The sequence below is a fragment of the Eurosta solidaginis genome, chromosome 1 (assembly GCF_040869045.1).
Source record: "Eurosta solidaginis isolate ZX-2024a chromosome 1, ASM4086904v1, whole genome shotgun sequence".
In the NCBI taxonomy this organism is placed as follows: Eukaryota; Metazoa; Arthropoda; class Insecta; order Diptera; family Tephritidae; genus Eurosta; species Eurosta solidaginis.
In genome coordinates, this window is record NC_090319.1 from 28,524,311 (window position 1) to 28,551,950 (window position 27,640).

Consider the following 27,640-nt stretch of genomic DNA (forward strand, 5'->3'; position numbering starts at 1 on the left):
GCGTACTTAATACCTACGCTCCTCTACGGCTGTGAAATTTTTTCTAACTGTGATGCTGTGAGTAAAAAGAAGCTCAATGTTGCCTACAATAACATTGCTAGATACGTTTACGGGCTGAATAGACTTGATCACGATTCCTGTTATTCTGCAAAGTTGCTAGACATTTCTTTTGACAACCTTTTAAAGTTTAGAACACTTATTACCTTGCATAAGATAATCTACACGAAGGAGCCTTATTACCTATATCGAAGGCTTTAATTTCTTCATTCTACGAGGACAATGGTTCTTGCACATGTTAAACACTGTATGCTAATTTCTGAACGCCAATTCTTCGTTACTTCGATCCGTCTTTGGAACTCCCTAATCTTGTTCTTTAATTGACTCACCTCTCCTTCTTCAACTGACTCTCTTTACTGATCTTCTACCTTGCCACCTCCTATTTCCTCAAATAATATTATTACTGTATTATTACTGTACTACCTACCCTTGCAATGTCCCCTTTATTCTTATTTCTGTTCTGTGTCCCTAGGCTAAGCTCTTTAAAATTTATTGTAACCATTAAGTCTTATTTTACAAATTATTTATTGTTTATCTAAGTTATTGAAACATTTTTTGAATTTTCGCCTTTGTTCTGTCACTGTTCTGACTAGCACTATAAAATAATTTTGTCAAATTGTTGTGTTAGGAAAAAATTTAATAAAATACAAATACAAATACAAATAGTTAGCGTATGGGTATACCACGATAAACGGTAACGATCGGGTTTCACAGGTTAGAATTTATTTCATAATACTGTATAACAGATTGCAAGCGTTTATCGTGTATCGTATGAGTTCATAATAGGGCTGTTAAAGTGCAAATTTTGTGTGCAAAAGAGTTTTCAATAAGTGCACATTTTTCAGTTTTTCACAATTAGAATGCACCTCCAACTGACGGAAAAATATTTTCAACATATCAAAATAATTGTGTTGAGTGTGCGCCCATTTTAACAACTCTGTGTTTATCTAACAGTCTACTGTGAATACCTGCTGTCAGTGTTGTGGTAGTACTGCTAGTTTCCGGCCTCCATCTTTTTGCTTTTGGTTTCTCACGATGGTGAGTCGTTTGCTATTATTTTCTGGCAAAACGTCTTGGTTCTGTTAAATTTACTTCAAAGTGCACTTTCCAAAAATGGCCTAACAATAAGTAAATTATTATTAGTGGTTGATTTTATATGAACGCATCATTTAGTATATCATTTTAAAATCCAAATGGTACACATTTCGCCGCATAAACTCGTTTTGTTCCAAATAAAAAGAATCAAGGCTTTTCTAGATTAGATATAAGTTTATATCCATTTGATATCGAATACCAATTTTGCTATTATTATATTTACAGCCACCAAAGAAGGACGCTAAGTCATCGGCTAAACAGCCACAAAAGACGCAGAAGAAGAAAGAAGGAAGCGGCGGAGGCAAAGCCAAGAAGAAGAAATGGTCAAAAGGCAAAGTTAGGGATAAGTTAAACAATCAAATTTTATTCGACAAAGCTACCTATGAAAAGTTGTACAAGGAAGTTCCACAATACAAACTTATCACACCTTCGGTGGTATCGGAACGTTTGAAGATTCGTGGTTCACTCGCAAAGAGAGCGCTGGTTGAATTACGTGACAAAGGTAAAATGTATTTTTGTTGATAAAATGAAAGATTTATTAAAATAGTATCCAAAATTTTAGGTCTCATTAGACAAGTCGTTCAGCACCATTCACAGGTGATATATACGCGTGCTACGAAGGGAGATGATGCGTAAATATTTTACCATTTAGGGCGGTGATTGTATGTACATGGAAACTGTATGAAATGACTTTGTGGAAGAATAAAATAATTTCTATCATTTAATACCGTATTTGAAACATTTCTTCGTTTGACTTGTCTACGCGATTTTGGGTTGCGTCAATAACTACCGAACACAGCTGTCGATCAGAACATTTTCAGGCCAGAGCATTTGTTGCAGTAGCATTAGGCAATACTTTGTGTGTTGCGCTATGTTAACACATTCGTTGGCATCACTGTTCCAGCCCGATCATGCAGAAACGAATTGTTCGACTTGTTTACCAAAAAGGTATGGGGCTTGGCAACTACGGTGAAGAAAATCGGCATAATTATTGTTCGAAGTAATGCACAGATGAAACAGGTGCGATGACTTAAAAAGTTCAGCATGGCCGAGTTCTTCACGAAATTTTTGGAAAACTAGTACCTTCATCAGGGCTAGACTATTAAGGCTCTGGCTTCGCATAATAATTGAAATGGTTGAAGCACGGACACCACTTCACTAAACCCATTTCGAAATTGAGTTAGATTCACTGCCGTCCTCTGCGAAGTGTTGTCAGTATTGACTGTCATTATCCGTATATAGACCCGCTACTTAGTAACACCAGCATGCTATGCTAGGGTGTTTGAGCCGCCCAATAATTGCAGCAGTATTGCTAAAGAGATACATAATGGATAGTATGTTACTTATAATCAGAGTAGAGGGTAGTGCATTAACGCAATATAAGAGTATTATATATGTATATGGATGGACCGTGTAGTGTAATGATAAAAAGTTTAATCCACTTAAAATTGAATGCTCTCTCCAACTACGCTTATACTAAATGTGCTGCTATAATGCAGTTAAAATTTATGGTGCATTTGATTTGCTAGTAAGATCAATATTTTATCAACAGCTATCCAAACTTTGTCAAAGAACGCGACGCTCTGTCATAAAAAGTAACACTGCTGCATCAACTGAATCTCGAACACATCCATACAAAAGAGAATAGAAATAAAAAGTGGCGTCACTTCGATATTTATTTGTAATGTACCAACTTGGCGGGTATTACAAAATTACCTTGTACACATTTTTAAGAAATTTATATTAACACATATTATGATTGTTGGAAAGAGGATGAATTGCTTAATTAATACAATCGCTTAAAACAAACAAAAATAACCCATAAAAATGTGTGAAAGCAATAAATTACCCGCAAATGGGACATTACAAATGTATTGCAAAAAGTACGAACCGATGCCCTTTATTATTTCTATTATCTTTGCCCATACTCATTTGCAACACGCATATAAAATGCATAAGAGGCCAGCACCTTCAACAGGCGTTCATAGTAGGTTTCGCCGGACGTGACTCGGGGGAGGAGTTACAGACTGTATTGAGAAGGTTGACGGCGCAGATTGGACACTGGGGAGAGACGCAGCTGCACCATACGTTGCCTGCTGCTGTGTTTTGGTTTCAGCAGGAATAGTCTCTCAGGTAGCACTCTTAAAAAAATTTAAGCATCCCGTGTTTTCAAGTTAAACAAAGCGTTCCACGAAGTCCGTTCATTCACCCTAAGCTTTCAGGGAACTTTTGGTGTTATATAACAAAAATGCAGTGTTACATTGGCGGCTTTGCCCAAGGTTCACTTGCAGGACGACAAATTATTCTTTTAACCCAGAGTTAACCTGATCTGAGGAGTTAAACTCATACATTTTTTTACAAATTTTTAAAATTAGCTGTGAGTTTAGAAAATAACTTGCAAGTGGGCCTTAGACACTGAAATACTCGCTTTAAATCCTATCATTTCACATTGGGCTCTGACCATATTTAGCGCTTCCCAATGCCACAATGCAGCTGGTTCTACGGAGCGACTCGGGATTTTTCCCGACCAAGGGCTACCATTTCAGTGTAAACACTACAACAACAACTATATTTATGCATGAAAGTGAGACGAATCACCGCTTGAAAATGTATTGCGACGCAACCCAGGTCAAAAAATGGCAAAGCCTTTTGAGCGAGATTAATATGATACAATAATATAAAACATTTTGTATAAATGTATGTAAAAGCTTATCTCATATACAATTGTCGATAATACAAGTGATAACTTTTGCGTGCATGTACGCGGGAGGTGTTGGGTGCAGATACCGCTGTAAGCAACAGATGTGTTTATTGATTAATGCGCATGATAGCACATATTTATATACCTACAAATGTATATTTATACAGAAACAACAGCAGTAATCTACATCTGCACATACATACCTAAGACGTCTGCTGGCTGCTACGCCTAATTTTATTGCAAGACAATGACCTTCCGAAATTTGCGACGAAGATTATATCGATGCCAGTTGGCTGAAATTCGCTAATCCATAATATGCATGTATGTACACATTTATTACCTTTTTCAACTTACGCCATTTTGTTTCGAGTTGCACCGATGACGTGAATGTAACGACTGCATATAAGACCAAGATTTTTTTGCCAACGACCTAATTATTTTTTTGAGGTTATGTGCAAACACACAACTCAAGTAATTATAACGCACCTTGTTGGTTGGTTGTTTTATGGCTTTTCTTTAATTTGTTTATATCGTTTTATCTTGCGTGGTACTGTTTTAGTTTAAGTGTATATGTATATATTTTCGACAGAGCAGTTATTTCGATTTATACAATATGCTTTTTTCTTTGCGATTTTTCTTACTTAAACAAATTAGTTAAAAAACCAAATAATTCATATTAAAATTACTCGAGTATATATGTATGCTGCATTTGTTCTTTCATTACTGTGTCGTATACGCTCACATTTGGAGAAGTAATATGCAAACAGCATTTTACACGTTGTGAGAAGTGTACAAATATTTCGAATAACAAATTAAATACATAATAGCTTTTTTTCATAAAGAGTATTACAACTGTAAAATTTGTAGTACATATTCAAAGATAGACGAAATATACGGTAGCATTTTATAGAAACATTACAATCGTTAACTTGATTTTCTGATCTAAACAATCTCTTATGATTCAATTGTAACTAAACAGTATTTACTAAACAAACAAAAAAATATATTTAATCGTATATGATGTGGTGTTTTTAATATGTATGATTACTACGTTTGCATTTTTAGCACTTCTCTTCCTCGAGACCGTGCTTGAAGAACATGAGCACTGGTGTGCTTGTACCATCGATTTCGCGATATTCGCACATTGCTACCATACCATCGCAGTCCATAGATTCGCCCGTGTAAAATTGTAGATCTTTAAAGCGGCCAAGTATTTCCTTCATTACTTTGTTCATGTTAGTTTTGAATACATCTACTTGATCTGGAGCATTTTCCTCCAACTTAGCCAGCACCTTTTTCATGTAGTCTTTGAGGTAGAGTGTGAACGATTTTTTGTCGCCAAATGCAAAGCATTCCTGTAAACGATGATTTAAGACAACATCAACGCCAGATTCCGTGGCTGAATCGGTGCCCTCATCAGCTTCTTCCGCTGATGGGTTGAAGCCGTCGATGTTAATTTCACCGTGAGAACGGGTAACTAGTTTACCATAAACTTCATAAATCACTTCATCTACTAATTTCATTTTATATGTATCGGCAAACATTTCATCGCCGGTGATAATATCCTTGTAGATCTTCATGTTTACAATAGTTTTATTGTATTTCGGTTAACTAGGAAAATTCGAGACCTCGACTTTTTCACAAAAATTAGTCACACCGAGCCACGCGCTCACGTCCACAGCAAACAACAAAAGGAAAGGACAGGCAAGCAGTGCTACCAAACGAAAATGTCAAAAAAAAAAGTAATAGAATGTATGCCAAAAATGCAGGTATGTATTTTTAGCAAATCGTTTCCATAATGACCGGATTTCATCGAATTCTGCGTTAAGCGGGAGTCATTGGTGCCGTATGTCGTATCGCTGTAGTCGTCTCCCTAACGTAATCAGCTGTTTATCGTTACGACGGTAAACCAAAAACCAATTGGTTGGCTACGATACGGTTACGACCTTATGCGGCAGTTACTCACGAACGTACGTACCAAAAACGTGTCAGCTGACACGACCTATCTTATGAGTGTGCAATGTAAACGAAAACTCACCGACGTGCAACGCCCGTACGTACGTAGCCCGGAACGTAGAAATCAAAACAATTTTGATTTTTTCCGTAAGAACGTGTCAGCTGATCGCTCTCTCACTAGACAGAGTTGCCTAGTAAACGATTTTGCGCTAATTTTTCACCGTTTGCAGTTTTATGCAAAAACATTTAATTAAAGTTTGAAAAATTGTGAAAATAATTCGAAATAATTTCGTAAAAGTGCAGATTATAAATATGTAATCTATTTATATTTATTTAATATTAATTCCAGCCTTTTACAACATCAAAAATTAAATTGGAAAAACAATGATGTTTCCATAAGCTTGCATGCAAAATGATCAATGGAAACAGTGCTTATCTGTAAACAATACAAACACAAATATGTTACGTACATGTACACAGACGCACACATTGATTCCTACGGGCTTGAGAGGTCGCTCCAACGTGTTTCGTACGACAAACGTCCGTACGTACGGCACACGTCGGTGGGTAACTGCCGCATTAGCGGCACCAATAATCGATTGCATTGATTCTCATAAGGTTGGTCGAATCAGCTGTTATAAGGTTACCGATACGGTTACCAATAAAGCACCAATGTCTGCAGCTTTAAAGTGCGTGCACACTAAGCGGTGCGACATGTAGCGGCAGCGGCGCTTCACTTTTTTGCCTATTTGATAAACATTGCCGCTCATGGCCTCGTCGCGCAGTGCTGCTGCCGCTAGGTGTGAATTGTTCCATTAGAATACATGCGAAGAATATTTTGCAGCGCAGTGTAGTGCAGCTCAGTGTGGCCTTAGCTTTAAGCGGGAGTCATTGGTGCCGTATGTCGTATCGCTGTATCCGTATCCCTAACGTAATCAGCTGTTTATCGTTACGACGGTAAACAAAAAACCAATTGGTTGGCTACGATACGGTTACGACCTTAGCGGCACCAATAATCGATTGCATTGATTCCCATAAGGTTGGTCGAATCAGCTGTTATAAGGTTACCGATACGGTTACCAATAAAGCACCAATGTCTGCAGCTTTAAAGTGCGTGCACACTAAGCGGTGCGACATGTAGCGGCAGCGGCGCTTCACTTTTTTGCCTATTTGATAAACATTGCCGCTCATGGCCATTGTACAGGTCTACAAGTAGGATATGTAGCAGAACGCACATACACAGCCACGCTCACCTGATGAAAATGCTTGTTCTTGTTCGTTTTTTTGTGGATGCTATTTGGCATGATTTGGCACTGTTGTACTTCATAGGTGCAAAAAAAGCGTATTAGCTGCCAAAGAAAACTGCGTAAAAAATGTTGAAATATTGGAATAAATAATTTATACTAAATTCTTACCAGAGATATAGTTTGTGTCAAAAATTTCCATGTTTTCTTAAATTTTTTTGATAATTTTATAAAATTTGTTTTAAGTTGGCGAAGTACGGAAAAAGCAACCATGTACGAAGATAAACAATCAGACCAACTCTAAATATTCTCGCGGAATTTTGTTCTCGCGGATTTTTTTATTCCCGCGGAAAAATTCCTCCAATTCTTTTCTCCTAGGGAGAAGAATAATTGGGGAATAGGAATTTCGAATTTTCGAAGTCAGCTGTTTTGTCAATTGAAATTTCGTTGCGCATTTCTTATTTTGTTTAAAATATTGTAAAGTTTAATTATTGTTGCCAATTTGTTTGAAATTAAGAAATAAGGTATAAACAATGCACATTATTGCTTTTCATGTGGTATTCACTGAAATGAGTAATGAATTGGTGCCAAGCACCATCAACAGAGGAGCATAAGAAGAAGACCGGCGGGATAACACAAATCCGCCGGACTTGCCTGCATTCATTCTGCAAAGCAATTTTCTGGCAGCCAGGTCAAGTTGAGTTTCGCCATATGCCAAAATCTATTTAAGCCTTCTTAAAAAATCATTGCGCAATTTCTGGATCGCTGCATCAAATATGCGAAGAGCTCTTCCGTTGCTTATGATATATTTTTCGACTTAAATAAAGAATATTGTGGTTGTTGTTGTATTAACAGTGAGAATATTGTGATAGAATGTAAATACATATTTTAGCACAAATTTGTACAAATAAGTGTTCTTTCTTAAAATAACCAATTTCCCTTAACGATTTTGATGCATTCCCTTTAATTTAACTAGTGAAAAAACTTCTATGAAATGGCAGAGAAATCTCCCTCTCCCTCACATTCATAATCAGCCCAATTCTAAACGAAAATTCCGTGCGAGTTTTCTCCCTTCTCCCATTCCTCGTATTCTAAATAAAAATTCCTTGTGAGTTTTTTCACTTCTCCCTTTCCTCCTATTCTGAACAATGTTCGAAAAAGCGGAAACCGGTTATGGGAGAAAAGTAGGTATTATGAATGTGAGGGAGAGGGAGATTTCTCTGCCATTTCATAGGAGTTTTTTCACTTGTTGAATTAAAGGGAATGCATCAAAATAGTTAAAGGAAATTGGTTATTTTAAGAAAGAACACTTATTTGTACAAATTTGTGCTAAAAGATGTATTTATATTCTACCACAATATTCTCACTGTTAATACAACAACAACTACAACCACAATATTCTTTATTTTAAGCCGAAAAATATATCATAAGCAACGGAAGAGCTCTTTATATATTTGATGCAGCCATCCAGAAATTGCGCAAGGATTTTTTAAGAAGGCTTAAATAGATTTTGGCATATGGCGAAAAGCGAACTCAACTCGACTTGGCCGCCAGAAAATTGCTTTGCAGAATGAATGCAGGCAACTCCGGCGGATTTGTGTTATCCCGCCGGTCTTCTTATGTTCCGCTGTTGATGTTGCTGTGGCATCAATTCATTACTCATTTCAGTGAATACCACATGAAATGCAATAAATACTGTGCATTGTTTATATTTCATTTCTTAATTTCCAACAAATTTGCAACAATAATTAAACTTTTCAATTTTGTAAACAAAATAAGAAATGTGCAACGAAATTTCAATTGACAAAACAGCTGACTTCGAAAATTCGAAATTCCTATTCCCCAATTATTGTTCTCCCTAGGAGAACAGCATTGGAGGAATTTTTCCGCGGGAATAAAAAAATCCGCGAGAGCAAAATTCCGCGAGAATATTTAGAATTGGTCTGACTACCTACTTTGCTCCCATAACTGGTTTCCGCTTTTTCGAACATTGTTCAGAATAGGAGGAAAGGGAGAAGTGAAAAAACTCACAAGGAATTTTTATTTAGAAAACCAGGAATGGGAGAAGGGAAAAAACTCGCACGGAATTTTCGTTTAGAATTGGGCTGAATTTCTCTTGTTCTTGCTTGTTCACAATAAAATGTCTTATAGATAAAATCCATATGTTTTGGACAATTTTAATTAACAAATTGTGATACTTTATTACCGGTATAACGATTGCCAAAACACGACCAAAACCGTCGGGGGAGGTATTAATAGACGCGTTTTTGCCTCGCTTCCAATAATTCGAATACTTTTCCGCCTTTGGACTATTGATAACAGGACAAAACGCGTCTTTTCATTTTTCTTTCCGGTTTTTTGGACGGGTTATTGCGGTCGACCTCGGTTTCAAACTGTTTTTCGCGGAAAACTTTTGAACGGGTAGAAAAACTTAAATCCCGTGTTTGTATTCTTAATACTGGAATAACTACGCGTCCTCAGATATCCCAATTGAAGACTTTTTTATAATTTTCTGAAAGACCCATATGGGTGCACTTAAAATTTCCTACTAAATTCGTTCAAAAAATTTACCATCACAGCAACCCATATCTGATATTCCGATCCCTTTTTTGCTTCCCTGTGTCGCTTTCGACGAAGCAACCCCGGTAATTTTGACACTTCGTTCAGTGTCAAAACTCATGTTCCACGCAGGTTCCACGCTAGTTTGACACTGACCGAAGTGTCAAACTGCCGTGTGTTAGAAAGGGAAAGAAATTGTTTCCCTCTCATACATATCATACTTGTAAACTTGTACAATGCTCATGGCCTCGTCGCGCAGTGCTGCTGCCGCTAGGTGTGAATTGTTCCATAAGAATACATGCGAAGAATATTTTGCAGCGCAGTGTAGTGCAGCTCAGTGTGGCCTTAGCTTTAAGCGGGAGTCATTGGTGCCGTATGTCGTATCGCTGTAGTCGTATCCCTAACGTAATCAGCTGTTTATCCTTACGACGGTAAATCAAAAACCAATTGGTTGGCTACGATACGGTTACGAACTTATGCGGCAATTACCCACCGACGTGTACCGTACGTACGGACGTTGGTCGTACGAAACACGTTTGACCGAACCCTCAAGCCCGTACGAATCAATGTGTGCGTCTGTGTACATGTACATAAGATATTTGTGTGTGTATTGTTTACAGATAAGCACTGTTGCCATTGACCATTTTGCATGCATGCTTATGGAAACATCAACTTTTTCCAATTTAATGTTTGATGTTGCAAAAGGCTGGAATTAATATTAAATAAAAATAAATAGATTACATATATATAATCTGCACTTTTACATAATTATTTCCAATTAATTTCACAATTTTTCAAACTTTAATTAGGAGTTTTTGCATAAAACTGCAAACGGTCAAAAATTAGCGCACAAAAGTTTACTAGGCAACTCTGTCTAGTGAGAGAGCGATCAGCTGACACGTTCATAAGGAAAAAATCAAAATTGTTTTGATTTCTACGTTCCGCGCTACGTACGTACGGGCGTTGCACGTCGGTGAGTTTTCGTTTACATTGCACACTCATAAGATAGGTCGTGTCAGCTGACACGTTTTTTCTACGTACGTTCGTGAGTAACCACGGCTTTATGCGGCAGTTCCTCACGAACGTACGTACCAAAAACGTGTCAGCTGACACGACCTATCTTATTAGTGTGCAATGTAAACGAAAACTCACCGACGTGCAACGCCCGTACGTACGTAGCCCGGAACGTAGAACGTGTCAGCTGATCGCTCTCTCACTAGACAGAGTTGCCTAGTAAACTTTTTTGCGCTAATTTTTGACCGTTTACAGTTTTATGCAAAAACATTTACTTAAAGTTTGAAAAATTGTGAAAATAATTCGAGATAATTACGTAAAAGTGCAGATTATAAATATGTAATCTATTTATATTTATTTAATTTTAATTCCAGCCTTTTACAACATCAAAAATTAAATTGGAAAAACAATGATGTTTCCATAAGCTTGCATGCAAAATGGTCAATGGCAACAGTGCTTATCTGTAAACAATACACACACAAATTTGTTATGTACATGTACACAGACGCACACATTGATTCCTACGGGCTTGAGAGGTCGCTCCAACGTGTTTCGTACGACAAACGCCCGTACGTACGGCACACGTCGGTGGGTAACTGCCGCATTAGCGGCACCAATAATCGATTTCATTGATTCTCATAAAGCCGGAGTCATTGGTGCCGTATGTTGTATCGCTGTATCCGTATCCCTAACGTAATCAGCTGTTTAACGTTACGACGGTAAGCCAAAACCCAATTGGTTGGCTACGATACGGTTACGACGTTACGACCTTAGCGGCACCAATAACGTTGACAATGGTGCTTTATCGGTAACCTTTTAACAGCTGATTCGACCAACCTTATGAGAATCAATGCAATCGATTATTGGTGCCGCTAAGGTCGTAACCGTATCGTAGCCAACCAATTGGGTTTTGGTTTACCGTCGTAAGGATAAACAGCTGATTACGTTAGGGATACGCTGTTGGTGAGTTATCACCTTTTGCAATATCAAATACATATTAAAGCCGACAATAAAAACTATATTTACTTTAATAGTGCATGAGGGACAAATTTATAAACATATCAATAAAAACAAAATACAAAAAAAAACTCATTACAAATGAGAATATTCGTACAAACTGCATATAAGGTTTCAATGACCTGTCCAATTTAACTAAACTATTTTTTGAACTTCGATTTAACGGATATGTTTATACGTTTTTTTTTTATTCACTATTACGTTTTGTATTGCTGCCGTTCATATATATGCATGCTTGTGCCATTTAGACAAGCCATGGTTTGCCAACCCGGCAAACGAAGCAGAAAAGATTTTTACCTTCGCCGATGCTCCGCACCTTTTAAAGCTTATCAGAAATCATTACTTGGATACGGGTTTGATGTGCTGGGGGGAACTGCTGACTAAGAGGACCATTTGTGATACCTTAAAATGCACATCAACGTCGGCTTTATCGATTACTCATACGTTGTCTGAAGACCACCTTTCTGTTAAAGGAATCGGTATGTTAATATTACTAAGGGTTTTCGTTTGTTCACAAGGGAAATCCAATTTACAGGACGACAAAAAGTTAAAACAGCAGCGAAGACAAATGCCATTAGATGTTGTCACTCGCTAGGGTTCAATGTTTACAAATCAAAGGATACAGCAGACTTTATTCAGCTCGTTAATGATTGGTTTGATGTTATGAACTCGAACATGAAAACATATGGTTACCCTGGAAAGGTAATCAGATACAACAGGCATGCTTAACGAACGAAACGATATCATTTCGTTACGATAATCAACGCTAATAAACGAAACGAAGTCACTTCGTTTCGTTTATTAACGTTAAAATCGTCAAATTAACGTTAATTTGACGTTCTTAACGTTAATAAACGAAACGAAGTGACTTCGTTTCGTTTATTAGCGTTGATTATCGTAACGAAATGATATCGTTTCGTTAGTTAAGCATGCCTGAGATACAACATGTACAACCATTACTTGACCTTTTAATAAAATATCTTTTTGAAACTAATAAATTTTTAAAGGAGCTGTTTGGAAGATCTCTTTCAAACCAGCTCGATATGCTAAAGAGAATGAACGAGCTCATGATGCAGCCGATTGTTCCAAGATTTAAAAATAAAAATAAACACTATGTCGTAGAGCTCTTCCAAAATGGCATAGTCATGTCTAATCGGGCTTTAGTCATGCTATACGAGTACTTAAATACTAACTCGGATGTGGAATACATTTTAACACATAGGCTAAACCAGGGCGTTCTGGAAAATTTATTTTCTGCTATCCGCAGCAAAGGAGGTCCTAACGATCACCCTACTCCGAAGGATTTCAGATACAGACTCCGGAAATACATTTTAGGTATGATGTTAATTGCTATTGGTATGTCTTACCAACTATGTATCTTCAAATTTTATTTTTGATCTGCATATAGCACGAAACACTGAACACCTGCAAGGTACCGGTAATGTGGGCCAGGATACCACTAATTGACTGCTTACTTTGGATTCCACTCAACCTCACTCCAAAAACTTGTGTGCAAGTGACTTCCTTTGGTAAAGCAATGCGTTCGACGAGAGCCTTGATGAAGAGATGCAGTCGGAAGTTCTCGAAGCCCTCAATCCACCACAAGAAGACCCTTCAGACCCATGCACCACTCTTAGAAATGATCCATTGGAGTATATCGGTGGCTACATTATAAGAAAGCTTCGCCTTGAAGATGAGAAAAGCATGTCAATTTCAAGTGGATGGACCAGCTCGTTGTCTAAGGGTAGTTTAATTATACCATCTGCCCAATTTTTGGATGGCATCAAAAGACTTGAGGACATATTTTTTCAAATAAACGGTATGGATATACTCCATTGCAAAAACATAAAGGAGCGTTTAATTCAAAAAAGTGCCGGCGTTGATCTTCCGGAACACGTCAAACGATTTTTTTTAAATGTCGGATTCATTTCCGTATTCGGAACCTAAATAAACGACTGAAGATTTGTAAGGCCAAACAGAGACTAATGGGTTTCAGAAAGTACATCAAATTGAAACTCTAAGTGTTGTAAGTATGTACAAACTATATACTATATATACAAATATATAAATACATATCTATCTTTGGTCACAACCAGCTACGTAAGCGGCATCTCAATAACTTCATTTTGGGCAAGATTAAGCGTGGAATTGGTATTAAATTACGTGGAAAAGATCGCGGTCAGTTAAATTTGAAATGAATTTGTTTATGGATGAAAACAAGAGTTTAATTTATATATGATCTTCAATTGATTTCTAATCCCGTAAAATCCCGTGTTAATGTGCACAGTTGAAATCATTTATTGGTAGCGAGTTGAAGAAAAATTCTAAATAGATTAAGCCGAGTCTAAATGCTTGAAAATTTCCTTAATTCATTAATATCAAATACTTTCATCATCTTCTTGTAAACTTAACATCCTCTTCAGCAAGCTTACGTATTAAAACATTCATTTACATTTACTTTTGTTTGTTGGAATGCATTTATTTTCTCTGTTTGCAAGAATATGAAAAAAAAAATTGGAAAATGTGAATATATCTAAGCTTTATTTATGTTAATAAATAAACCAACATGTATATATATATATATATATATATATATATATGTGTGTACATTAGTAAAAGAAAGTGCTGGGCTGGATTCAGTAACTGAGAGCTTTTAAATATAATTTACATAAAAAGTGCTTACAATTTACCCAAAATGTACATTTCAAAACTCCCACTTACAATACCTAGACCCAGACTGAAACTTTATTTGCCTTTCCCATAAAGGGTAATTCTATACGACAGCATGATACTCTTAATACACATCCAAAAATATCGGGAGGGGTGTCGAAGGACGCGCTTTGAGCGAGATTCGCGAATCCAAACACGTAAATAAAAAATTGTACGTCTGTGACGTGTACTAAGAGTATCATGCTGTCGTGAAACAATCGCCATAGTCAGTGACAGTCAGGCCGCACTCAATCGGCGTTTGAAATAAAGTCCTGGAATGTGATGCAATCTCAAGACGCAGGGCTAAGTTTATTGGCTTACCGTGGTCAGAGCATTCCCTCGTTCAATCCCTTTTTTGTCGCACTCCCTCCTAATACGGCTTCAGTACTGGTGTAAGTGTGTAAACTATATTTGAAAAAATTAACGAAATATAAGGAAAATACAATCTAGTTCATTAAAAACAAACGAGCCAGTTTGTATTTCGATAGGTTTTTTGACATTCGGCCGTTTTTTCTTTATTTTTTCCTGACACATAAACATTTTGTTTTTAGTTTGAAAATTTGGTGCATAAAAACACAATTAAAATCAACTTTCTTGTGAGAAAAGTGAACCATTAGAGACCGAAACATAATCTTCGCGTGTTATTTGCATTGTTTTTATTGTTAAAAGTGTTAATGTAAAAATAAAATGTTAAATATAAACAAAAACATGTCAAATTCACTAATTTTGGGGGAATAGTGGTCTCGCTTTTTCATGATAGAAATTGTTGTTCCGATAAAGTTTCGTCAGTTTTTTTTTTAGCTTGGAATCCAAGCAAAAATAAAGTAGTGTCATATATGCTTTAAGCGCCAAATACACGACACCACCATTTCCGCGAACATTCCGCAATCTTGTTCGCAGCTTTGGCCATACACCATACGAACTTTTGGCCGAACATTAGTTCTCTTTCAGACAGCGATGAATACGGACAACAATTTACTTCTTTTAATTTTTCGTCGCATAATCATTATTCTTTTTAATTCTATTACAATAATCTTTGCTTTTTACTTGCCACAATGATGGCAAAGATTTATACATTTCGATAAATTCACTCAGACATTTTTTATTGTCCATTTTACTTTTCCGCGCAAGTCTGTTCCGTTCAGAAATTACTACGATTATGAGCTATTTCGCCATACACGCACGAACAGTTCGCGCAAATGTTCGCCAAAAATTAATATTTTGATTTTTGGCGAACATTTGTGCGAACTGGCAAACACCACCATACACGACAGAAAAGGTCGCAGAAACACGACATAACGGGAATGTTCGCGGAAATGTTCTTGTCGTGTATTTGGCGCTTTAGCAAATGATTTAAGTAATCGAATGGCCATTTGTATAAATTCACAATGTACACAAGTGTCTTATGTCCATAAGCCGCTGTCAAAAAAAAAAATAGGGGGACTCATGTAACCGTATAAATGCCTTATAAAGTGTGTAAACGTATAAATTTATCTAGTTTACGCACGAGCTGTCAAATTTTGTATGAAAAATCATTTACACAATAGGGGGACTCATGTAACCGTATAAATGCCTTATAAAGTGTGTAAACGTATAAATTTATCTAGTTTACGCACGAGCTGTCAAATTTTGTATGAAAAATCATTTACACAATTTGTATAAATTTACGCGCACATTTCATTGTGTAAACGCGGTAAACTCAAAGGAATGCAACCTTGCAGACATTACAGACGGCATTTTCATCAAAAATCTCCAACATCAGCAAGTAAAGGCGTTTTAGTTTTGTTTTTTCACTTAATCTTGGTATTTTTTAATTTGTATAACAATCAAAAAAATTTTTTTGGAAATAATACAGCTGAAAAACAATGAAGTTTATCAAGAGTATTACTAGGTGCGTTCATATAACCGAGTGTGTAAATGGATATAATTTTACACCTTATAAGTTTATATGCTATCATGAGTCCCCCTAATATATATTCAGCCCTATTCTGCATTTCGATTACGTCCCCGTTCTCCGTTACGTTCAAGTCGAAGATAGGTATTCTACACTACGGCGTAATCGAAAGAACAAGAGGAAGAGTGATCAAATTTTCGAAATCAGCTGTTTTGCGTGGAATGTGTGAAACAAGAACACAAAAATAGAAAAATATTTATCAAAAATTGTGAAAAATTGCTAAAAATTGTGAAAAAATTGTAAAAATATTGTGAAAAAATTATAAAAAAAAGAGCCAATGGAGTCGATCGCAGCAGCTTTATTGATGGAAGAGGAGGACAATGCGACACAAATGGCTGAGGCTAAGGCTGAGAGACGGAGAATGCGCGATATCTGTAATCCATTTCCGATGAGTGAAGAATTGTGAGAATCTTGTTTACCAGTGTTCAATGTTTTTATATTTGCTTTATTTTTTAGATTCAGGAAGAACTTTAGGCTAAATAAAGATGCCTTTAAATATATTTTGGATATTTTTACCCCAGAAGCACAATCAAATAAGAAGTATTGATGCCAGATATCCTGGATGCAACCATGACTCACACATATGGGGTTTAAGCAAAATTAATGAGTACATGAAACGGCGATATGAGGAAGGTGAAAGAAATACGTGGCTCTTAGGTATTGCTTTACTATATATATAAATAATTGTACATTTAATTAAAAATAATTCAAAATTAAAAAAAATTAATTTAAATCAATAATTTTATTGACAGGTGATGCTGGATATCCATTGCTACCTTGGGTAATGACTCCTTATCGCTCTGTTCATGAAGGAAGTCCACAAAGCAATTACAACATGCGGCACTCCAAAACCAGGAATATTGTTGAACGAACGATTGGAGTGTTGAAGAACCGTTTCCGTTGCTTATTGGGTGCTAGACAGCTGCATTACTCACCTTTAAAAGTTAGCAAGATTATAAATGTTGCTTGTGCCCTCCACAACATTTGCATTTATTATAGAGTGGAAGCTTTAGATAGCAATGAATTGAACTTTCTTTTTCTTATGAAGATCATGACACTAACGACGAGGATTATTCATCCATAGCGAATGGTATACGTATAAACATACTTGCTTCTTTTCAAAACAGATAAAGATGCAAATTTATTTTCATAAAATTTCATTTTTAACTTTATTGATTCTTCATCTATTTAAACAATTAAAATTAGTTAATATTTCATTGTATATGTTATGTATATTTAAATATTTCAGTCTTTTGATTATTCAGTCGTTTTACAAATATAAAAAATTAATAAAATAAAGGAATTTGTTTTTTCTTTAAGCTTAATTATTTCCGTCATAGTCAGGGTGCTCTAATTGCAGCATCTTCATTTTTATTTCAATTTTTCGCTGTAACAGCTCCTCTTTAATCCTGTTGTGTCTTTGTTGTTCTTTAAATTGTTTCGCTGGAGTCTCCGCCAAACTTTCGAGCGATTGATTCATTCGCCGCAAATATGTACACATTTTGTCCATTTTATTCAAAGAATTTTCATGGAACTTCGTGGCATTTGTATAAAATTCACTCTGAATGTATAATTGTTCTTGCAGCAAGGAAGAAGTGGTCTCCTTTACTGCTCTTCTTTCCCTGGGCTGGCTACTAGCTCTGCTAGTGGAAGGTAGATTATCATCAAAGGAACGGTTGGAAATGTCCATTTCAGACAGCTGACCATTTTCAACCCCTACCCTTCCACCGAAATCTTGCGCACCTCGAACACAGCTTGTGCATGTTTCCAGCCCAGTTAGCCCTATCACTTTCTCCTCAAGTGGACTTATGCGTTGGATTTTACACTGACCGCCACCTGTGCCCATCATTTCCTTTTTGTTGCTAGAAAGCTTGCGTTTTATGTAGCACTTCCAATCGATCCACACCTGCAATAAATCATTGCATTTATTTTCAAACAATTAAATTCTCGGTAATCTCTTACCTTTTTCCAGGCAGTAGAATCCTTCCTTGGCGGACCAAGTGCATTTAGTGTACGCGCGACCTCCTCCCAAAACGCTTGTACCTCTTCTTTTGGGCGCTTTTGAAATCCTTGGGCGATGTCCCTCTTACTTTCCAACATTTCGGCAAGTTTCTCATATTGCCCGGGTGTTGTTGTTTTTGACCTACAACCAATCAAAAAAAAAACCACCAGATTATCAAACCAATTGAAAATTTTTATTTTAAATTTATTTTACAGTGATTAACAAACATTTAACTTACATTTTTTATAAATTTTTATCTTTTAAAAGCGCGCAAAACACAAATTGAAATTTTCTACGTCAACAAATTTGCAACGGAGAAAAACGCAACTACGATCGAAATGCAGAATACACAAAATCGAACGATTCGAAGTTGGATCGAAAGAGATTGGAACACAGAATACCAAAATTGCCAAATCAAAAAAATTCCAATCCAAGTCGAAATGCAGAATAGGGCTGATTATTTTTTTTGCTGAACCTCGTTACTTGAAGAAGACAGGGTAAAGAGGAAAGTGGATGTGCATCGAGTTTCTTGGGCTCGGCAACTTGCTTTGTGGTTGTTTCTTCCGCTGTTAAATTCTGGTTTTTGTACAGTATTTCAAAAAAGTGTGCAGTGAATCAAGGCCCGAACACATAAGAATAACCTATTTGACGATCCCCATACAAACATATGCGGTCAACTGCGGGATCGTGTGCTGGCAAATGATTTGACTGCATGTGTTTGTATGGGGATAGTCACAAACGTTATTCTTTTGTGTTTGGGCCTTTATATCTATAAAGAAATAAATAAGTTGAAATCCAAGATACCATTAACTTTATGTCTCTGGTGAAAATAGCAAGAAAACTCAAAATGTAACCGTATTTTCTTTTTCGTTTATAAATGCCCTTATTAATAATTTCTATTTTCAGGAATATACTATCGCGAAAATGCATAAACTTCAGTTCATTTCAGCAAACAATTCGTACATTAAATGCAGCATCGACTCTCCAAATAAAGATTAAGATAGTACCACCTGAAAAACCGGAATCGTTCGGACCCAGAAACCGACGACTTGGAAGGCTTTTCTCACCAAGCTTAAGTATTTATAAGCCACAATTGACTTCTATGTTGTCGATAACGAATCGCACAAGTTCTATTTTAATAACCTTGTATACTTGGAGTCTTGGCGTTGGTGCTCTAATATCTTCTCATGACAATGCACATTTTGTAACAATGCTAGAAGGTCTTAATTTGGGCTCGACTTGCTTATTAGTTTTAAAATTCATGATTGCCTTCCCATTTGCTTATCATGTTTGCGCGAGTACACGTGTTTTGATATGGGAAACCGGAAATTTCCTTTCTTTACAAGGAATTTATATAAGCGGCTATGTTGCACTTGCATCAAGTTTTCTTACCGCTATTGTATTAGCATGTTTATAAATAATTGATTAAAAAAAATATAAATGAACCAAAAAATTATACGATTACAACTCTTGCTCTTGATTTGTTTCACGCTTTGCCAGCTCTTTACATACATAAAACTTTGTGTAGGCGAAGAAGCGCAACAACGTGTTTTATGGAAATTTGGCATTCAAGTGAAGAAACGCAGTCTGCGTTTCATGTAAATTTGGCTTTAGACCGTAGATTCGAATATTGGTTCATCAGGATGCTTCACCATCTTCGCATAACAATATATGTAGGTAAAGAGGATATAGGTATTCCGGTTGAAATGTCTTTTGAAATCATGAGCATTTTTATACTTGGTAGGTTTTACAGGGTTTAAGGTTTGAACGAATTCTTATCACGACACTAGCCTTTATTTTCTGAATCACCCAAGTCATAGCCTACTGTGAACCAAAATCGGCAATGAAGGAAAGAACAAGCACTTAGTATTTTGACAGAAAAATCAAGACGTACAGACACACAGGCTAAAGTAAAAACAAGCAAAGTAATAACAATGTAAGTTAATTTACCATTTTGTTAAATTTATAATAAATAATTTTATTAACGTACAGGTATGCCATAACACGCTCTCTCATTCGTTCTACGGCCTTGTGTCAGGGTATTCAAAAGATGCAAATAACTGCTCCTGCACGGCAAGTAACCTTGAAAGTTGTGTCGGCTACTGAGGCGGTACCAAAGGAAACATTTGATGAAAAAAATATACGTCTGGGGCGTGAAATGTCGCCACATTTAACTATCTATAAACCACAATTAACTTCAATGTTGTCGATCACTCATCGCGGTACGGGATTCGCATTGACTGGTTATGCCTGGATTCTGGGTTTGGGTGCTTTAATGTCTTCGCATGATATTTCACATTACTGTACTATAATTGAGGGTCTGCATATGGGCTCAGCGACATTGATTGCACTCAAATTCGTTTTGGCCTTCCCAGCTGCTTTCCATACATGCTGCGGTGTACGCCATTTGTTCTGGGATACAGGTCGTTTCCTGAAAATTACTGAAGTTTATTTGACTGGTTATGTAACACTTGCTATTAGCGCCGTGCTGTCAGCTATTTTGGCTTGTTTATAAGTGTATATGCATAAAACTTAAAGCTTTGTTTTAGTGATGAGAGTTTATTTAAACTGAAATTTAGAAATTAAAGTGAAACTATTAATTGAGCTATCTATTTAAGTTTTTAAACTTGTTACCTTATTTCTTAGTTACGCAATGAAAAATTACTATAATACACTCATGTAGAAAAGGGCAATGTAGTGCAAGCTCTTAGAATATACATGCGGTGAGGCATGTCTGACGTAAGAGGTGACTTAAACTCACAAACCAGAAGGCTCGAAGGATCAAAATAACCGTTGTAACATAAACACCAACGATTCTGGATACTGTTACACGTTTAACACTTGTCCGGAATCAACCCCGACATACGTAATGTATGCCCTACATGCGATGTGTCTCTACATGACAGCAGCCATCTTTTCAATTGCATTGCCTCTATGCCTATAACAGCGGCATCGCTATGCTCCAACACTGTTGAAACTGCTAGTTTCCTTGAACTCCCGCTAAAGGGCTTGATGACAGTTTATGAGTGGTGGCACATATTGAATGGAACGAAGCACTGCTAACACCACTACAGTGCGGTGTGTCAAAGGGTTGCTCATATCCGTGATATTCCCGCTAGTCTTGCAGGTTTTTATGGCTACAATGAAACACAAATCGATGCCTGATCCAACTTCATCATCAACACGCTAACATTGTTATGTTTTCTTTATAAACACGGTTGGAGAGCAGATACATAAGTGAATCGACCCGATAGTTCGAGGTGTCAAATAAAATTGTCACGCGTCAGTCGGGGTAGTATCAGAAGGTGCTAGTCCTCGGAGCCTATCGGATCGAATTCATATCCGTAAAACAACTGTCCATATTCGTAACTCTACCTTAAAATTTTCGGATAGGGGTTTTGCTGCTACGACAAGAACGCAATTAACCATATTAGTGAAATAAAATATTTCGTCTGCTTAATTGTTTGGGGCCGCGTAGTGTGGTGTTGTTTTAGCAGTGCTTTGTCCAATGAAATAGGTGCGACCACTCACTAATTGTCATCAATGACCAATAACGCCTAACGCTACGCCTAACATACCGGAGTTCCTGGGTTCAAGTTCTGAGAAAAGCAACATAAAAATCTTAAGAAAACAGTTTCTTCAATTAGAAAACAAATTTGTCTAAGAGGGATCGTCCGTTGGTGGTGGTTGGCAAACACTTCGAGTGTATTCTTGCCACCAAAACTTTCCTAGGAAAAATGCATCTGCTTGCCAATGCCGTTCGGAGTCGACATACAAAATGTAGATCCCGTCCCTCCAATTTTCAGGGAAAATTTAAAAGAAGCACGACGCAAATCGGAAGAAAAGCAAGGCCAAATTCTGCTCGGAGGTTTATTGCAAAACAACACAGCATCCAGTCTCATTCTTCTACGGCTATATGATTCATAACATGATGGATAAGAGGCGTCGGTGTCTGCCTAGGGCACAATACTTTAGAATTTTAAGGTATAACTGATTGGTTAGGCACTTATCTGCTCGAAATCATAACCATCGCTCTAACATTTCACTACAATCCATGGCACGCGCTTGCCAACTGTCAGTATATGTGGTAGAAAACTGCCACAGCTCACAAGATATACTATCTATCGTCAGCGGGAGGTAAATAAACTGCTAAATCTTGCATCTGACCTCCTGCCCATATTCGTGTCAGGAATGAGAACTTCGCGGTATCATCGATTGGGCCGGGTCTAGAAGGTTCAATGTGATCATATTAAATCACACCCTATGGTCGAGCAGGTGCTTTGGTGGTGCGTGCTACCGTAACGTACCAGATCTACATCCGGCAAAGGACCATCAACACCGATAGCACGGTCCACAGCGGGTTAGGGGGTTAGAATATACCCGCGGTAGTTATGCCTGTCGTAAGAGCGACTAAAATACCAAATAAATTCAAGGGGTTGCCAGCTTAATATATAGCTTCTCCAACCCAATTGTCAACCTCACCTATCCGTGGCGAATCCTGTTTCATTAACAGCCGATGCTCTGGCGACCCCAAACTCCTCATGGATCTACCGGGTGGGAGGGCGGTATGGCCTAGAAGGTCGCATGTGGTCATAACAAATCGTTCCCGAGATGGTCGGGCTTGGTACCGGAACGTCCTTATCGCTACAACAACAACAACAACAACAAAAACAACAACCGATAGCACTCCTCCGCTTCCCAAGGCTGTCGGTTTTATGTACCGAAGCGACTCGGGATTCTTCCCGACCAAGGACTATCATTTCAGTGTAACCCCATTTAATTTGTTATGCCCCTCCCACAAATTATCATCCTCCCAGCAGCTCCTTGCAGCGGGACTGCGCCATACTATCTTGCTCCGGGAAGGTATCGAGCCCAATCCGGGTCCGTCTCCCGACCTCGTTACTGAGAAATGGTTTTGCTGCGTTTGGCGAAAAATAATCTTTTTAGGACGGTCATACTCTTGTCAGTGTGTTACGTGCAAGGGATGGTTGCATCGGACAGGTTGTTCTGGGCTAGATCCCAAAACCCGACGTCCTCGTAACTTTTATAAATCTTTTGTGGCTCCTTGCTGTTCACGCCCAAGGGTGTCCCGTAGTCTACGCCTACGGCGTAGTCACCCGTCACTTACTCCTAGAGTAACAACGTCTCCCCCACTGCACTTCAGAATTCTGCAGCTAAACTATAATGGATTAACTGGGAAGATCACGGAGATAGTCGATTTCTTGAAGCGGCACAACATCCGCATTGCTGCGGTTCAATAGACTAAACTCACAGCAATATCTGCTTTTCTGGGTATAATGTCCACAGAAAAGATCGCGAGAGCGGAAATGGAGGCGGTCTCGCGTTTATCACACACCACTCAGTGCAATATCACATATTTGATCCCGACATCGGCCGCAGGGACAATGTCTTAGAACGTCACAGCTTATCTGTCCGGTCAGGCGATGTAAACCTAGAAATAATCAATATCTACATCCTTCGTGCCACCTGCTGCCCCAGTGGATTCCGCCCTAACATCAGCGCCTTACTCACTGGCGATAATCGCATTATCTTAGGCGATTTCAATGCCCATCATGATCTATGGTATTCAAACTTGCAGGCGGACAGCAGGGGTGAGATGTTGGCGGATTAAATAGAAGAAACGACGTTCTGCAAAATAAAGGAAGACGCCCCCACTCGTATGGTAGGAAGCTGTCACAGTTCGCCAGATATATCAATCGTGAGCGCAGGACTCGTAAACTCCGTCAACTGATAGCCGATGGTAACATTAGCATCCGACCACCTGCCAATACTTATTTCGCTCGAGCGCACCGCCGACTTCATCGTCACCGAAAAACGCGTTTCATAAAGTTTAAAAACGGAAAGTGGGATGAATACAAATCCTTTACAGACAGCCGCTTTGCATCCCTCCCTATACTGATTGATGCTCGCCAAGGGGGGCATGCTTCCCGCAAGGTCATTGAATCCGCCTCGGCTTGATTTATTCCCGCCGGAAGAATTCCCGAAATTCGGCCTCATTTTCCGGCGGAGGCCGCAAATCTAGCGAGAGAAGTTGACCTTATAAGACAGCTCGATTCCGGCGACCGCATCAGATTGCTTGTGGATAAACAAAAGCGGGCGAAATGGGAGGAGCATCTAAGTAGTTGTAACCCCTCTGCCGGTGTGGGTAAGCTTTGGCCACCGTAAAGTCCCTATCGAATCCGTCCAAGCACAATGACAAACTTTCCATCGACTTTGGGGATAAAGCGCTGTCGCATGCGAAAAAATGCGCAACCGCTTTTTGCCGACATTCTACGGTTGACAAAGACAGACGGTGGGCCAACAGACGCGCACATAAACATAAATTCAGCGCGTCCCCAATTACCATTACCGCCAAAGAGGTTGAGGATGACATTTGTCAAGCTAAACCATCTAAAGCAGTGGGCCCAGACGGCATAGCCATGCCGATGCTTAAAACCTTAGGAACAGAGGGTTTCAAATATTTAGCACATGTCTTAAACCTGTCCCTTTCCACCTTTGTCATTCCCGCAAAATGGAAAATGACGAAGGTGGTCTCGCTACAAAAGCCTGGGAAACCAGCTAAAATGGGAGATTCATATCGCCTGTCATCGGCATGGCTTTAGAAAACTTCATACCACAAACACCGCGCTTAATGCCACTAGCATCCAAATAAATTGCGGTTTAAATCAAAACCCCCACCATAGAACAGTACTCGTTGCGCTAGACCTATCAACAGCTTTTGATACGGTCAACCATGGCACGTTACTGCAAGACCTGGAAGGGTCTACCCTTCCCCAAGTCTTAAAAGGTGCACCGCAAATTATCTGGGTGGGCGGCAGGCATCGGTGCAATTCAGAAAGGAAACATCAAAACCAAGAAGAATTAAACAAGGGGTGCCACAGGGTGGTTTCCTATCCCCACTTTTGTTTCTACGTATTGTGACGAATATTAGCAACACTAAAGGATACTATCATCTCTAAGCCGATACTGAGCAGTGACTTATATGCACATAACCAAATAAATCATTATGTCCATACAAGCAGCGGAGAGCAACGCACAACCACATGCATATATCGAGATACTTCCAAAAGTAGGCAATAATTTGTGGAAGTATCACTCACATACACATGCGCATATGAGAAGCTATAAACGTAGTTAAAGCTGGTAATTTTGATGACAGCTAACTAGTAAATTCTAGAAATGGAAGCGCCTAGAAATATGTCAACGAGGAAACCAAACAGTATAAAAAGCAGGAACAGTTGAGGCACGATAATCAGTTTGATTTAAGCACGCTATCTGTCGAGAAGTAGTAGTGTTATTTGTGAAGTACTTGAATAAAGGTCATTTTGCATTATTGAATAGTGGAGTTATTTATTCAACAGTTTAGTGATTCGAACGTTAGTAGAAGGTTGCAAATAAGAGGAATTTCAGGAAATTCGTTACAATTGGTGTCAGAAGAGAAATTGTTGAATAAATTCCAGAGTTGCAGAGCACAACAAGGACATGGCGAAGTTAAGTGAATTAAGGATCCAGTAACTGAAAAATGAGTTGGAAGCCCTTGGATTGAATACAATCGGCAATAAATCGAACTTCAAGCACGGCCACGAGACGCTATGGAGTCGGAAGGAATTAATGTGGACGATGATGTCTTTCATCCTGATGGGGACGAGACAACAACAAAAATTTAAGAGAAAAACGAAACATCGCAGGCAGCTACCAGCACAGACTTGAACGTGATATTGGCTGCAATATCTGCACAAACGTCGACAGTAACATCGAAGATTGAAGCACAAGAAACAGGTATTTCAGAAATGTGGACACAGATAACATCAAAGGTGGAAACTCAACTGGAATCGCAGGAGACACGTTTAACATCCAAGATGGAAGCACAGGAGGCACGCATTTCAGAAATGTCGTCGCAAATGTCATCTCAACTGGAAGAACAAAAGACAAGTATAACATCCCAACTGGAATCAGAGGAGACACGTATGACATTAAAGATGGAAACACAACTGAAAGAACAAGAGACACGAATAACAGTACTACTCGAAGCGCAAGGGGCGCGTATATCATCAAAACTCGAAGCGCGTATGGACGAGAAAATAACGCAATTTGAGGAAAAAATCGAAGCCGAGGTGGATGCTTTGAGAGGTCGTATACAGGAGTTGCAATTAAATTGCCCAGCTGTTTCAGCAAGCAATCCAAAGGTAAAAACAGTTTGAGAAGACCGCAGCAGTGAACAACTGGAATGCTCAAGATAAAGTTGCAGCTCTATTCGTAGCATTGAAGGGGCCAGCAGCCGAAATCGTACAGACGATTCCCGAAGGAGAGCGGAACAACTATGAAGCACTGAGAGACGTTATGGAAGCGAGCATAGAAAACAGATATACCAAATTGAGTTTCAAAACCGTCACCAAAGAGCGATTGAGACTTTGCAGGAATTCGCCTCGGATGTTGAAATATTGGCTCATCTCGCAAATGCGGACGCACCCGTGGAATACACCGAGAGGGTAAAAATCCAGAGTTTTATAAATGGCATACGAAACGTGGAAACGAAGCGAGCTACATACGCAAACCCAAAGCTGACATTTGCTGAAACGGTATCACATGCATTGACTCAGGAAACTGTCTCCCTATTGAGTAAACCAGCATATAAGGCTCATCGTGTGGAAGTAGAAAGACCAGAGTGGGTAGACACAATTTTGGAAGCATTGAAGGGTACGCAGCAGAAGAATAATGATGCAGTCAAATGTTTTAAGTGTGGAAAGCCAGGGCACATTGCGCGTTATTGCAACACCAACCCTAACAGTTCCAACAATGTGGGTGGTCGTAAACGCAGAGCTGAATGAGATGAGCAGATCTCCAAGACCAATCAATCGTTAAACTAAAGCGAGTCAGCCGCAAGGACCGACAGCTGGCTCCCTCAACTGAATGCCCCATAATCTCTATCTCTCAAATTGGAAGAAGGTCAAACAATCTTACTGTCGGAGGACATGTGGATGGAAGGAATGGTTACTGAATGTAGATACGGGTGCATCTCATTCCATCATTCGAGCGGATTTAGCCAACAAGAAAATAAGACCATTGCATGGAGCAAGATTGCGTACAGCCACTGGAGAAGACACCACGGTTCTAGGAGAGTATCATGTGAAGTCGCAATTGGGAACGTCACGGTAGTACACAATTTTATAGTGGCAGAGATTGTTGATGAAATCATAATTGGAGTGGACTTCTTAATCGACCCAAGCATCAAGATCGACATGCAAAGCAAGACGATGCGAAATAATAACACGGATGTGCCACTTGATTTCGGCTACGAGAGAGACTACAGC

At 38.5% G+C, this 27,640-nt stretch overlaps 4 protein-coding genes and 1 long non-coding RNA gene across 6 annotated transcripts in view; 3 read left to right on the forward strand and 2 right to left on the reverse strand.

The window, feature by feature from the left end:
* The window catches only part of SdhC (Succinate dehydrogenase, subunit C), a 61,982-nt gene extending 41,062 nt beyond the window's left edge, over nt 1–20,920 (forward strand). Inside the window, exons 2-3 of the mRNA XM_067763959.1 lie at nt 20,162–20,244; nt 20,301–20,920. Of these exons, the coding sequence (XP_067620060.1) occupies nt 20,162–20,244; nt 20,301–20,823 (606 nt within the window). The 3' untranslated portion in view covers nt 20,824–20,920. The remainder of the gene's footprint in view (nt 1–20,161; nt 20,245–20,300) is intronic.
* Nucleotides 984–1,884, forward strand: RpS25 (ribosomal protein S25). 2 transcript variants are annotated; one of them, XM_067783883.1, is made up of 3 exons: nt 984–1,095; nt 1,378–1,654; nt 1,715–1,884. In XM_067783883.1, exons 1-3 carry the CDS (start codon nt 1,093–1,095, stop codon nt 1,786–1,788), a joined length of 354 nt encoding a protein of 117 aa, XP_067639984.1. In that variant the 5' UTR covers nt 984–1,092; the 3' UTR covers nt 1,789–1,884. The 2 variants fall into 2 exon arrangements, with proteins under 2 accessions (XP_067639984.1, XP_067639992.1); XM_067783891.1 differs by lacking the exon at nt 984–1,095 and adding an exon at nt 1,232–1,253.
* Nucleotides 4,341–5,551, reverse strand: Tctp (translationally controlled tumor protein). The gene has a single exon (XM_067783870.1). The coding sequence runs from the start codon at nt 5,431–5,433 to the stop codon at nt 4,915–4,917; it is 519 nt and encodes a 172-aa protein (XP_067639971.1). The 5' UTR covers nt 5,434–5,551; the 3' UTR covers nt 4,341–4,914.
* LOC137238937 (uncharacterized) lies at nt 16,485–17,599 on the forward strand. The gene is made up of 3 exons (XR_010949251.1): nt 16,485–16,708; nt 16,763–16,963; nt 17,059–17,599. It is a non-coding gene; the product is annotated as an uncharacterized lncRNA (long non-coding RNA).
* On the reverse strand, nt 17,503–18,601 carry LOC137238936 (uncharacterized). The gene is made up of 3 exons (XM_067763958.1): nt 18,547–18,601; nt 18,269–18,449; nt 17,503–18,212 (listed from the first exon to the last, which is right to left on the reverse strand). Coding segments are annotated over exons 1-3 (768 nt in total). The 5' UTR covers nt 18,549–18,601; the 3' UTR covers nt 17,503–17,627.
* Nucleotides 20,921–27,640: the final 6,720 nt, after the last annotated feature.